Here is a 15,277-nt window from a genome sequence, read left to right as displayed (position 1 = left end):
TAGTCAAGGTTTTATACTTCCGTAGTCTTGCTTTGACATTTATATTTTTTGTCTTCTCATTTAATTATTTATTTATTTATTTATTTATTTATTTATTTTACCATGGTTTTAGTGTTTAGTTGTTATTGTTATTATTATTATTTTGCCCTTCACATTTGTCTTCCAGAGTAAAGATCAGGCAGACTTGGACAATGAAAATTATTTCCTTGAAAAAGTCTTAGCATGCGATAGAATAATGGAAGTAATTAAGGTTTGTAGGAAACGGATAATAAAAAATAATCAGGAGAAACCGATCCACTAACACAGTTAATAAAGCAAATTCTCCTGCACATTTAAATTGGTCCCCAGTGTTCTGTATTAGCTTTGCTAAAGTGCTGAACGAATGCCCTTTAATTTGGAACTCATGGTTGGAAGTATCTTAAAAGAACATATAGTTTCCCTCCATCCATCCATCCATTTTCTTGACCGCTTATTCCTCACAAGGGTTGCGGGGGGTGCTGGAGCCTATCTCAGCTGGCTATGGCCAGTAGGCGGGGGACACCCTGGACTGGTTGCCAGCCAATCGCAGGGCACACAAACATCCACACAGACAAGCACACCTAGGGACAATTCGGAGCACCCAATTAACCTGCCATGAATGTCTTTGGAATGTGGGAGGAGACCGGAGTACCCGGAGAACACGCAAACTCAACGCAAATGGGGAGAACATGCAAACTCCACCTAGGAAGTCCAGAGCCTGAGTCGTTAGAACTGGGAGGCGGACGTGCTAACCACTCAGCAAACGTGCCGCCCAGAAAATACAGTTTGTAGTGTAGAAATAATATATTACCATGGTAACATGGCTGCATTTTGTCTGAAAACAAAACAAAACATTATGAATTATAAAATTTTGGTAAAAAAAAAAGATTTTACATAGAGCAATAATAATGATTTGGGCTGAAGAGCTAAGCACTGCCGCTACCTGCATAACAGCACTTAGTGACTGCAAAAGCATCTTTTTAATGATGTTTGTGGAATATACAAGTATGGGCAATTTTAAGATCTATCACTATCTGTTACCTAGCAGTTACTGGCAGTGCTTGCTCAGCAGGAGGCCCATTAGAAGCAAAAGTCCACATGCATAAACATATTAAATCATTCCATAACGTTGCTGTTATGTGAAAAACACTCATGTCCATTTTTGTCTTTATTTATTTATTTATTTTCCACATTTTTGTTTTTCGGATGAAACTGAATGCAGACATCCCAACAAGTGTTTTTTCACTTCAAACTGAAATGAAAGCCAGTGAATCTTGTCTTGCTTCACCAGCGGTTAACCAAATAGGAAGAGAACGGCATTAACTAGCCACTTTCTCTTTTAAGTGGTCTTACAGCGCTAGCTCAGCCGTCGCTCAGTCGATAACTAATGACTTGCTTCTCTTCTTCGATAGGAGGCATCCCGTTTATCCTGACCGGTGAACTGTTTGAGCAATCCTACAGGCCTTCCGCGTTCATGATTGCAGGCATTGTGAACTGGCTGGCCAACTTTGCAGTTGGTCTCTTGTTTCCTTTTATACAGGTAAGTCACGCCCTCACTTTTGTGAGTCCATTCTTGGTAGAAAAAAAAAAAATCAAAATATTTTAGTGTATAGGTGCTGATTAACCCCTTATCATACGAGCAATTTTGCCGAAAATGCTTTAAAAAAAAGTTGCAGTCAAAGTAAGTTTGAAGCTGTTCCTGAACCATTTAGAGTATCGGCATAATTTATAAAAAATTTTTTTAAGAATGTTTGCCCGCCAGAGACCATCCGAATTTTAAGGGGCTAAAGAAAATTATACTCTACTAAAGAGATGGGGAATGGGTTCCTAACACTACTTTTGAGTGCAGTAGTACATACCAGCTGGCCAAGTCATTATTAGGACAACCTATACATTACACTGATGTCTAAAATAGTTATGCTAAAAATATATTATTTGCACATATACAGTAGGGATGTAACGATATCCAAACATCACGATACAATATCACGATATAAGGTCACGGTACGATAATTATCACGATATTGTGGGGGGGTTGGCTGGCAATATTTAAAAAAGATCACACTATTGTAAAAAAAAAAAAAAAAAGAGCTCATACGCTCATACTACTTTTGTACATAACAGCAATGCATATAAACCACCTACAATCTCTAATAACAATATTGAGGCACTTACTTGCTAATGCACACAAACATTGATCACTTCACAAGCAAATTCCGTTCCCCTTCATCTGACAATTAGCATAATTTTGAACATAGAAGGCCAAAACATCCCCAATAAAAAATTAAATTGCACTAATAAACTAGCCATTAGAGGGTGTTAGAACTGCACAAATGGAAATCAACCTGACTTTTTTAACAAATGTGTTCCTTTTAAATATTGTGAACATGACGATGACGATATTGTGGCAGTTTTAATATCACAATATTGTCCTTATCGTTACATTCCTAATATACAGTAGTACTTTGATGATTTGGTGGTGTGGTTCAATCCCCCAATGTTGAAGTGTTTTGAGCAATATACTTGATCTCCCTGATGCTGCATTATCGGTAGGTGAACGAGGACTCAGTGTGAAGTGCTTTAAGTGGAAAAGTGCTGTATAAGTGAAAGCCCATTTAACAATGTTTTATGGTGTGTGGCACAAATCAAGTCAATTATTAAATGAAATAATTGGTTGATTAACTCAATAGAGGAGCTTGCCTTTCGGAGCCCCACATTGTTTTTTAGATAGTCGTATCAGTAAATTGGTCAGTCATTCAAGAGAAGGATGCTGCATTTTAATAGTTTGAGTTAATTTTTCAGCTTAGAGGTTAATATGACTTGTTAGAACCACACACACGCACACGCACCCCCACGCACATGCATACAGTACAGCAACAGGTACTAATTATGTGCATGTTTATTCACTAATCTACTTGGGAACTTAAAAAGGCAAAACACTAACTACGGTAATAGGAATGGAACAAGTAAGAACTTAGAAGTTTATAAATAAAGGAATGCTTTAACAATGGTCAGGTCAACCCTTCTCCCCTTGCTAGTATATCTTAAGACAGCATTTAGCGTATGATAAACGCTTCAATAACTAGGATCAATCAATCAACCTATAGTAATAGAAAGTAACCCAAAGTTTACCTGTTGTGCTTTTACATGCGCTAAGAAAATGTCGATAAGGTCAAGTGAGGAAAAGTTAACTATTCTTTGTTGTCATTGTATATCTCACTGTTGGTATTGATTATATATATATAAAAAAAGAAAATACAAATAAAATATTTGATAAAAAAAAAAAATTATAAGACACAATATTTCATAGAACCCGCCTGTTTCTGAAAAAAGTTTCTCTCTCTCTCTCTCTCTCTCTCTCTGTTACCTTTGGGGTCTTGAAATGCAGAAATCAGTGGGATTCCGACACCTCAAAGCTGGGTTAGTCACACCCCTACTTTGGAGAGTCACGAGAAAAAAAATGAGTCCGCTTTCGTCCAAAAGACCAACATTTTTGGTTGCAAAGATTAGCAACTGGGTGATTTCACTACTGTGGTATATAACTGGCCTACATCATACTGGTAAAAGTTAGAATACATTGTAAAACTTTCGAATTTGAATATCCCAAAAAATTGAAAAAATATGGGAAAATATGCTTCAAAAATCAACAAAAATTTGGTGGTCAAAAAGTAATTGAGTACACTGGAAATGTTTGACTATGGTATGTAATCAGGAAGCATGCTGGAAAGCCGTACCCATATTTAAACCACGAGAACATTAAATATGTTTTCAAAGTTTGTACTTATTTGTCTACCAGTGAGATAGGGTGCTGAAAACAAATAAGTTCAGCCACTCTTTCCTACAGCATAATGAGTGTAATTAAACTTCTATTAACACGAACATGGCTAATGCAAAATTTACCATCAGCCTTGTTAACATGCAGGGATAAGATTGGATGTCTTCATTAGCCTTCTAGATAGAGCAGAACTAACCTGACATCAATGAAAAACACAAGGCTAGGATACTGCAGGTAATTAAAGAAGTTTATTGCCGGCTTTGGGTTGGTGGCAGGAAAGTGAACTGAAGAGGCCTTTTGTTTTAATGTAGCAGTACTGAGTCTGCATTACATCTTAACATGCTGCTATGATTTACAATCAAGGTGGATTAAAAACTAAAACATTACACATAGATGCATCATTTGGCTGGGATTTGTTTGCTACTGCTGAAATAGTTTCACAGATACAATTTGATACAATTTTTCTTCACTCATAACCATGTGTAATGGATTATTAAAAATGCTCTCTGTCGTTACTCAGAAGGGTTACAATAACTCATCACCCAACTCTGTTGCAGCTCAGAATTTTTTCCATCTCAAATAATCTCTTTGCTTTCAAAAATCTTGCCCAAATAAGCAATGTTATAATACTATCAGAAATTTGACCTATAATTAAATGAATACAAATGCACTGTTTACAAGATGAATTCACTTGCTACCTTGAATTGTTAAATCTTGTGGAAAAAAAAAACACCCACGCGTGTAGACTGACCAAGAGTAATATATATATATATAAATATATATATATATATATATATATATATATATATATATATATATATATATTTTTTTTTGGGGGGGGGGGATTTTAACAAATTGTGGCTTTTGGCCAGGCTTGGGTCCAATGCAGCAACATTGCATTACAACATTGTTACCTTTTTCCAATTTTTTTATTTTTTTTACCCAAGCAATTATGCAACTGCCAAAATGTGCGAGTGCCACAAAACATTGATAAAAAAATAAAATAAAATAAATCTCAATCGAGAAATTAATACAAATTTTTTTTATAATAAATTGTAAAATATATAAGGGAACAGGCCTCAGTTGTGACACTCAGGAAAAGTTGACTTTTAAAAGAGGTGCCCAAGTCTCTTTAAATGTGCTCACGGAACCATTGGTGGGAAAAGCTGATTTTCGCAAGTATGATGGAGAGCAGTACCTCCTTGCTTCCTTCTTTTTTGTTTTTTTGTTTTATTATTATTATTTTTTTACAAGAAGAAAAGAAAAGTCTGGATTTATGGCGTATGAGTCATCTGACCAAGAGGGTGGAAAGGGTGAGAACTGTCGTCATGTTTCGAAGCAACTGGATGCAAGGGGCTGCCAAAGAAAGCCAGAAAAGGTTCCAGGGACTAATGTGCCAGTTTTTACGCTCAATGGCAGCTGCGATGTTTCCAAATATAGAGCCCCCGATATTTCAGTTACAAACAAGCATTTAATGGCCTGCTTGTACTCTGAACACACAATACAGCCTAGCAGGGTAGATATAACTACAGTACATATGGATAGGAAACATGACAATGCCAAATGATATGGTTTTATATACAATAATTCTTATTTGTCTGTGTCTACATTACTTTATATTGGCTGAGAAACCAGCAAAGTAGAATCTCTGAAAATTCACACGAGGTTAGAAAAGTGCTGTCCCGCTCTTCAACCACTTGTCGTAGTTGCTAGGCGACGAGATCTGCACTTCATGAAACAAGGCACAGGTAGCCAGATATGTACGCATTTCTTCAATTTAGGATGACTCGGAAATTCTTCGATGGCTCACTTCAAGCCTCTTAGATGGCGCACTTCAGCTAGAGTATAGATAAAAGGTCCGGGCTTCCACTTTGATATCAAATTATTAGTCATATCTAAAACATCTTAAAAATATTGAACATCATTTAAATATAAATTAAACAGACCAACTCTATCCCCACAACACAAACCTCATTTAGACCAGGCAAGGATTGTCCCTTTTCTTGACGTCCCCATCCCTCCTCAAACTAAAGGTTGTGGGTTTGATCCCCAGTTCCAACACAGGCATGCTACACACTTTCACAAATGTGTGCAAATGGCCTGATACTTCACTAAAATACATCATAATCATTGTGCGAATTGTTGAATGAGGTGAAAGTGTTTTGAATACCTTGAAGGTAGAAACATTCTCTACGATTAGGCTACATCTGAGACACAGCTCATAATTAAGCAATCAGAATTTGGCAAGCTCACCTTCATACCTTAATTATTCATTTCCATAGACATTTAAGGGCAATTATGCTTCCGACTGCGGGGTCAGATCCACAAAAAGGCAGTGCGTCAGTGCACAAACCCGTATCAATAAAGTCACTATTCCCACTCGACATGAGAAAGTTGCAAAGAAGTGATTGTTTATTACCGCTCACTCACTGTCCTGGTACTATTTGTCAACACAGTGTATGTTGTTTGCCTGCAGGCAAAAAGGTAGTGAGGAAACGTTATCTGCAGCAATATCTGTGCTGTCACGGCTCAGAGCCAGTCAGGTGTGTGTGTTCAGAGGATTCGTGCTAGATGTGAGATTGGTCCTGGTCTGGGCCTGTGGAACAGTATATCATTTTAAATTCTCTCACAAATGTGCTAGGTTGGAGTACATGGCTCAGAGAGATTTGCCATGTACATCTGCTTGTCCTAGTGATTTATTGGAAACACCCTAAATAAACCATAAGCAGGAAGGTGTCTATGAACCAGGAGCCTTTTCTAACTCTAATTAGTAAACAAACTTCCAGCCATCACTCTTATATGGGAGATTATTGTCACATGACATGCTCATTACTTTGAATAGTTACTACTTTCCAACTGTCCTTTTCAGCAGTGTTAAGGACATAAAAACATGTACTGTAGTTTAAGTTTTAAAATGTATCTCTCAAAACTGATACAAGAACTATCTATTCTGTTTAGCGATTTGTAAGCTTAAGGGGATTGTGTCATAGGTGTATCTAGCCCATTTTTTGGGATGCTGAGCACCCTTAAATTAAATCCAAGCTCCCCAAAATTTAAATGCGTCCTTTTTTGACCAGCTTTTTTAACTAGCTAGAAAAGTGTTAAAAGTAAACCATACTGTACTTGATAGGAAAAAGTATGAATAATAATAATAATAACAACAATAACAACAATAATAACAATGTTAGTAGTAGTAGTAATAATAATAATAATAATAATAATAATAATAATAATAATAATAATAATATATTTTATTTTTTAAATTATTATTATGATTGACAATGACAGTGAGAGCTGGAAGGGAGTGATTGGTAGGAAGCGGCTCCCCAATCAGAACCCGGGTGTAATACTTCGAGGACCTCCTCAATTCCACACGCCTTCCTTTGAGGTGGGCTCTTCTATCTCTGGGGTCAAAGTCACTGAGGTGGTTGGAAAGCTCCTCAGTGGCAGGCCGCCGGGGGTGGATGAGATCCACCCGGAGTTCCTAAAGGCTCTGGATGTTGTGGTGCTGTCATGGTTGACATGCCTCTGCAACATCGCAAAGGACATAGGGCACAGTGCCTCTGGATTGGCAGACCTGGGTGGTGGTCCCCCTTTTTTAAGACGTGCGTGTGTGTGTATAGATGTACATATTTTTTTTCCGAACCACTTATCCTCACTTGGGTTGCAGGCGTGCTGGAGCGGCCATGATAAATAATTCCTTAATGTTTTCCACCATTAATGTGACCTATAGCCTATCATGCACCCTCTCAAATGAAAACACCTCAGGTGGTGAAGTCAGTCGCCCATTCTTCTTGGTAAAAAGCCTCCAGATCCTGTGAATTCTTTCTCATCTCATTTTCATGATTTCTTGTCGTTGTGAAAGTGAATTGAGTTTTTGAGACATAGCAACGCAAATCATTAAAACCTGAAAGATGAATGCATTGATAAAAATCCATTCTATTTTATTTTCAGTCACAGTCATTACAAATCAATGTCGAGTGCTGTCTTCCTTTGTTCTCGGTTGCACCCGCAGATGAACCTAATTTTAGCCTTTAAGTCAGTCACAGCAGTGTGTCATCTGTTGACGCAAGACCAGATCACCAAAACAAACACCGACCACACCGACTCCTTTGTTGTGTGTCTCTCACGTAAAAAAACAAACAAAAAGGTAACAGTAAAATCTGTGTACAGGGAGAAATGTGTTTAATTGGAATGAGGTTTGGCTCTTGAAGAATATTTTTTTACTTTTTCATGCCTATATTAGTTGCTAATAAGTAGGGTGATGTGACGATAACAATGAAGGATACTTCACTTAGACGTCAGCTGACGTCACCCAGTGGAGAAAATGGATGCAGTGGGGATGAGTGTGCATAATACATCCATATAGCAAAGATGAAGTGATTCCTTATACAATTGCATTAGGGGACAAGCGTGAGAGAAAACATGACCAAGGTGAGGAATGGCTTTAGGCGTGAGGGAGTGATACAAGGTTATTTTTGGTTCATCAAATTTTGCATTGTCAGACAGCCAGATCACATCTGAAACCAAATCTGACCTCTGATGTAACACCTGCACCTCGCTGAATCAGCACTATTTTTTTTCCACCTCCATAAAAGTTCCATGCTGAACTCTCAATGCCTGCTGCTCGTTTAGCAGAAACTAATAAAGGGATTCATTATTGAATCCTTAATATACTGCACTAGGTATAATTACACTGAAAAGTTTTATTATCAAAATGGCAGAAGACGAACAGTTAATCGTAATGGTAAACCCTTACACATTTCTGTTTGTATCTGGAGCTTTGGCACTATATATAATCCCCCCCCTTCCCCATGTGTCTTTGATTGATTTACCTTTTCTATCTGAAGCTGAAACTGAATTAGGGAGAAATTTACAAGTTGAAATCTAAACACTGTCAATCATGTGCAAACCACATTTCACACACTACTTTAGCACTCATATCACCTCCACCCCAATTATTTTGCTGAGTGTGGTTCACCTACTAGTTTATTTTTGTCAAATGTAATATTTCACATGACAGAAATGTGAAACTTTGATCATCAAAAAAAGCCCATTGAAATTAATATATTTTATTCATATTGTGCATAAGTGCAGCTGTGCCCATAAGTTTACACTATGAGCACAACTGTACATATACCGAAGCTAAATGTCACTTTAATGACATAAGAATGCTGCAAACGTAATGTCATGCATGCCAAAACTTAATACAATACAATACAATAAAACCTCTTTAATACACATTGAGTGGCAAAACAGAGAATCAAAAGCAGAGACAAAAAAAGTTTTGTCATATTTGTATTTTTTAATAGAAGCCTTGCTTCAGTTCCCAAGGGATTAGTGTTAGGTTCTGAGGTTGGATCTCAAAAGCGCATACACAAACAAGATTTTTAACTCTTTATTCGCATAACATCGAGAGGAATAGAACAGACTTGACTAGACGAGAAACAACGAGAATGCATCGAGAATCACGAGACGCCAAGCCCCTTTGGGCTGTGGAGATGCACCGAGGAACAGAGGTAACAGAAGCAATAATCCGACAAAAACACACACTTCTCAGTTTGGCTTAAATAGACAGTGACTCAATCTCATTGGTTGTGGCTAGACATGTGGGTAACAGTACTGACATGGAAACATCTGGTTGGCTGTTGACCCAGTAAAGAGATTAAAGTTCCTTGACATCACATAGCTCCTGACATCGCATAGCATCACATAGCCTAAAACCAGTTGAAACTAGATGTTGGTTACATCAGTTCAAAACAGACACTTGTTACATCAGTACATAACAGACACTTGATCTCACGGTCATGACCCAAACATAACCCTGGCGTGACCTAGTCATGAGTCGAGACCTAAACATTTCCCCTTTATGACCCTAGTCATGACAATTAGCCTGCTAAAAAAAAAAATGCTCCACAAAGTTAGAATTTAGTCCTCAAATTAAGTCATTGATTCGCAAGAAAATATATACTTCATGCTTGGCATATATGTATAATATATTCACTTCAGAGCTCATTTCCGATTTTGAGACTTTTTCACTGCTACAGAAAAGCCAATAAGACAACGTCCCAGTGCTCATGTTTTTGTGGTACAAAAACAAAATATCCCACTTGGGTCCAGCAGGATATGCTAACATCACGATCATTACAAGAGCTGCCATATGTGAGTGTCAGCAGCTTGCAGCTCAATACAAAAAAAAGAAAAAATGTGTAATGAGAGTCTACATGGACACTGAAACAATATTCATTTGTCTTGCGAATGCACAGATGGGATTGTATCCCGGCTTACGTTAACTTGCAATTATAGCTGTTTATATGAGATTTGCAGTATGTGTGCAGAACACAGGTCCCATGGACATAGGACCACAGGGCCATAAATTACAGCTTCTTCAACTCCAACATAGTCCTGAGATAAATTTTTGTCTATCGAGCTATACTGTAATTCCACAACCTCCCCACTAGGTGAAGCAACCCCTGTAGCCTGTGTGCTTTCATCCACTATGTATTGGTATTCTTGCAGAAATCATATGTTGTCTAATTTATAAGAACAACTTTATCGGGGCAGGCAACAAGAATAATAATGGTTTATCATAAACATCATCAATTTAAAATATAGTAGTTGCATTATTTTAAGTTCAAGTACGTCATTAATAATTAATATCACCATCATCAATAAATGAATGTAAACCACATCTTTATGTTTAAATAACTACCAGATGATTTTTGTTAGTGTTTTTAATAGTGCTGTCAAAGTTAAAGCATTAACTCATTGATTAATCACAAAAAAATTTCACATTAATCATGTACTAACGCAGATTAATCTCAAGGTAGCACAGGTTGTTTTCAGCAATAAAAATAACTAGAGTAAAACATTTAATAAATGTGTGCTTATAACATTCAGGATATTTATTCATGTCAAACTACTGGGGTTATTTTTTCTTCTTTTTTTTCCAATTGAAATGATGAAAGTAATTAACTGATTGCAACAAGAGGAGAACAAGAACGTGCAGTGGAACGAAAAATGTTAAAGACGTCCTCATAACATTAAATGTCGAAAGAATTAACATAAAAACGTGCTCTTCAAATTTGGCAGGCAAAAAATGTCGAAGAAAAGCCTTTTTAATTAAGTGATGAATCAAAATTCTAAGATGTGATCGATCTGATTAAAAAAAAATGTAGTCATTTGACAGCTCTAGTTTTTAATAAAGAGCACAAATTTTATAAGCAATCACAGAATGTCCATTAGGATACATATACTGTATGACCTTCTATGAAACATAACATAAATACAGAATATTTGACTCATTCCGTGTGCATCATCAAGGTTTATTATAAATAGATGAATAGCACAAGTTTAATTTGCAGATCATGCATTGAACTCAGTTAAATTATTTCATAATTTTACAGCCTCATTATAAAGACACAATTAAAATGTGGCTGTAAAAAAAAAGAAAAGTCTGATTCGTATTTTCTATGAATGCAGAATAATTAGTCGTCATCCTCATTATGTGTAACAATGTAGGCATTTGTGTCCCTTATGATTGTATTGTACGATCCCTGATCCATAACTGTGATTCTCTCCCAATTATCATGCAATGTGGTTGTGACAGAAACACAATAATCCATAAAACCCCTAAACAGCCCAGTGCTGATATTTGCAGTGATGCTCCTGTCATCTGCTGTACCGTTTTTCATTTCAGTCTTTCACGCACCACAGCCGCTGTCCTTCGGTCGGCTTCCACTGGGATGCGGCAAATCTATAAAAGCCCTCTCACATGCATATAATCCCCTGCAGTGACAGCGTACACCTCAAACACAGATTAGGACTAAGTGCTGCCCCAGAAACCAAATAGTTTGACCGCCCACAATGGGCATTTAGAAGAGCAAATATGTTTGTATCTGTCCCGCGGGGTTTTAAAGAACCCTCCTCTGTGTCCTATCCAGTTCTATCCTGTCAGGTTTGGTCTTGTTCTGTCCCGCCCTGCACATGCTGTCCTAGACAGTCGGCTTCCTCTTTCCCCTGTGCTCGCCTATCCGCTTACACACAGATGGGTCTGTACCTCATTGTTTGCAGACGCGACCTCACGCTGCACTCAGTCCTGTGTATCAGATATTGTGACGCGGTTCCACACAATCCAAGTGGGGGTAAGGTTGTGCTGTTTGAAGATGACTCATCACTCAGAACAGCTGGGAGAAAAAGGCAGCATTTTTTTTTGTCTAACTTTGCAGATGAGCATTACATCATAGAGGCCACATGAAAAGTGGGTCAAGCCCTTTGCACGATGTTTTTTAGTGCTCTTATGAAATTCACTCAACATGGCAAAACTATGTCAGAGGCTAACATCCGGGATGATATAACAGCACAAACAGTAAATAGGACTTCATTGTGGCTATTTTGGACGCCATGACTTAGAGCAGGTATGTGCATAGTGTTGCAATTATGTTGTTTCCTGCTGGTCAGGGTCAGACACTTTTTAAATCACTAATTCACACAGTGGGTATTATTAATTTGTTTATTACAGTGTTGTATCCTTTGTAATATAGTGCCTAATTTGTAAACACATGGTTATTTTTGACGGCAGGTGATCATGCTACTAAGTATAGTCTATCTGTGCTGCTGGAAATGTTTAGCAAAAAAAAAAAAAAAGAAAGAATTCACATTCACATTAATTCACAACGGAACCTACGGTGTTCCACAGGGTTCAATTCTAGAGCCTCTGCTGTTCTCATTCCATCTGTTACCTGTGGTTTCCATCTTAAGAAAACAGTGATGGCTGTTTTAAAGTGCTCTATATAGAGTCTAGTTGAGTGATGATGTCAGTGTTCTGTGTCATTTGCAATGCCAAGTTGAGCAATTTTGGTCCAACACAAGTAGCTAGCGAGTAAAACTAAAGGAATACTTCCTTAAGCTGCATGGAAATGGGGAATAAAAGAACACACTTTTTTAAATTCAAGGTGAAGAGAGACAGATTTGATGAAAAGGCTAGTCTCGCTGTTCATTTTTTTCACTAGTAAAACACAAAAAAACAAAAAAAAATAAAAAATAATCAAATTTTTCAAAATAGAAGGGTTTGTTGAATGTGCACACAGGAAAACTGGTGGGGTTCAGTACCTCCAACAAGATTAAGAACCACTGCTTTATTCCTTTTTTGGTAATTTAATTTTAACCTGTGAATAATTGAGCGGTTGAACTGCAATGGGAAAACATGAGCAAATTTGTCTTAATGCTTTCTTTCGTGTTTTGTGTAGGAGTCCCTGGAGGCGTTTGCCTTCCTGGTGTTTGTGGGGATCTGCGTCGTGGCAGCAATCTACCTCTTTTTCATCCTCCCTGAAACCAAAAACAAAACGTTCATGGACATAAGCCAGAGTTTTGCCAAGATCAACAAAGTCCCGGTCTCCTCCACCAGCCATGAAATGAAACTGGTTCTGTGTACTGAGCAGGAGACAAACGGAAAAGCACATAATGGCATGAAGATGGAGAATTCCTTTTAAATTAGCACTAATTGTTTTAAGATTCACCAAAACATTATTTTTTTTTTATATAGATTTATCTTGTGATAAAGACATAACATACTTGATATACCACTTTCTTTTTTTTAGAAGGAAGATTGGCACATTTTCACACTGTAGATCTGAACCATCTCACAGCAACATACCGTAATAGATAAAAAGTGTGTTTTCATGCCATCCTGTCCAAGTTTTTATATTTTAGTGACAATTTTGGGGTTTGTGTGCGTGTGTGCTTAACAATTGTGTTAAATAACCACCCAATCTTGAGGTTTGGGTGGCCTAACAGCACTTTATAATTGCTAAAAGTGAAAGTTTCCACATAAAAGCATGCAATGATACTGAATGGTCTGTGAGGAAAATGATGGTGACCAAAGGTCACATTACATGACATTATATTTCCATTTTACCATTAAAAATACAATTTTCATCTTCTACATTGTGGTGTACATATTATCCAGCTGTGCATAATCACTGTGTTTGGTGGGTGGTCAACTGGTGAATGTGATGATGGGCAAACTACTGTGGGGGATTTTTCATAGTAAGAAACTGACAGATGCAGCTGAAAAATAGGCTATGAGTGGTGGGAGTTAAAAAACAACAACAACAACAACAACAAAAACACCATAGCTCTGACAGGCATATAGTTGTGGTGCCATCCTAAAAGCCAAAAGGCGATTGAGCTACCTGGTGTGAGCTGATGGAGGAAGTGATCTGGACGGAAGCAGACAAGCGTGGCATAGGGAAGCGGATACAGTTTGCCCCGCGGTACGATCTGATGTCTTCAGTATTTATAAACTTGTTAGCTATGAGGTTAAAACGCATATCGACACAGACAGCCAGCCTTGCGTGAGTGCAATTAAAGGGTTTTAAGTGGTGCTTGTTTTGTTCAAGTCATTTTCTTCATCAGCCACTTAACTGCCCTTGTGTTTTCATTCTGCCTTCCACATCCCTGTTGTCCTTGTTGACATTGATCATGCTCATTGCTTTGTTAATTCTTAAATGTTATTTTGTAAAAAAAAAATATTTTGCCAATGCAATAAATTTCTTTTCAGTTCCTGTTTCCCTTGATTTGTGCTTTATGTGCTCATACCACCAATGAATGTTACTTAGAAATGGGAGATAATTCAAAAGGGAAACAAACATGAAACATAATTTCAAATGAAAAACAAACGACAGGGTCTCTATGCAATTATGGAAAACAATTGTATGAAAAAAGTACAAAACAAAATTTGTCATGTTTCCAAGACCAACAACAGTCCTATTCCCGTCTTTTCAATGTGCTTGAAAGCAAAGCTACAATGTTTGTTGGAGGGCACACAGTCTGGTCCTGGTGAATACTTGATTCTGATTGGCTCCAAAAATTACATCGGTGTACCGGTACATCATCAGCTTTGTACATCCTTGGAACGTCTCAAGCAGTTCCGATCAAAAAGCGTGTTTGTGCCCTTCATGGTGTGCAATGATCACAGATTAATGGATTTTGCAGAGGCAGCCGTCCTTCGTCTGCTACAAGAGGCAAGGACCCAAGTACAGAATCAACAGCAAAGGGTTATTGATCACAATAATAATAAAACCTAACCTTTTTTTTGTTTGTGTGTGTGTGGGTGTGTGTGTGTGTGTGTGTGGGGTACACACAAAAAAAAACAAACACCCAAAGCAAAGAAAACTTTTCTTACAAAAAAAAAAAAAATCACCTCAAGGAGGGAAAAAAACCTCACTCTTATCTTAGTTGTAAATCATCTGGCACAGAAGGAACGTTTGGAGCTGGTTTCTAAACCGGCTGATTGCTGATTTCATGCAGGTGTGGCTAAACGTCTTCCGACACTGCCCTGGGTGAGAAAGGATGAGGGAGTGTGGATCAATAATGAAAACGGTGAGGACAAAATCATAACTACGGCACCGTCATTTCATGTCCCTATGTCATCGATTAATCCCTGATATTAACACTGTTATTATGCACAAAATCACAATATTG

General features: G+C 37.6%; 1 protein-coding gene across 3 annotated transcripts in view; it reads left to right on the top strand.

Annotated features, from left to right (window-relative positions):
• The window catches only part of slc2a9l2 (solute carrier family 2 member 9, like 2), an 84,657-nt gene extending 70,295 nt beyond the window's left edge, over nt 1–14,362 (top strand). For all 3 annotated transcript variants that reach the window (XM_077529254.1, XM_077529252.1, XM_077529255.1), the window contains 2 exons: nt 1,431–1,558; nt 13,042–14,362. In XM_077529254.1, the coding sequence (XP_077385380.1) occupies nt 1,431–1,558; nt 13,042–13,284 (371 nt within the window). In that variant the 3' untranslated portion in view covers nt 13,285–14,362. The remainder of the gene's footprint in view (nt 1–1,430; nt 1,559–13,041) is intronic.
• Nucleotides 14,363–15,277: the final 915 nt, after the last annotated feature.

Source organism: Festucalex cinctus, chromosome 8 (assembly GCF_051991245.1).
Source record: "Festucalex cinctus isolate MCC-2025b chromosome 8, RoL_Fcin_1.0, whole genome shotgun sequence".
NCBI classification, from domain to species: Eukaryota; Metazoa; Chordata; class Actinopteri; order Syngnathiformes; family Syngnathidae; genus Festucalex; species Festucalex cinctus.
Note: the sequence above shows the minus strand (reverse complement) of the source record. Positions and strands in the feature narration are given on the sequence as shown.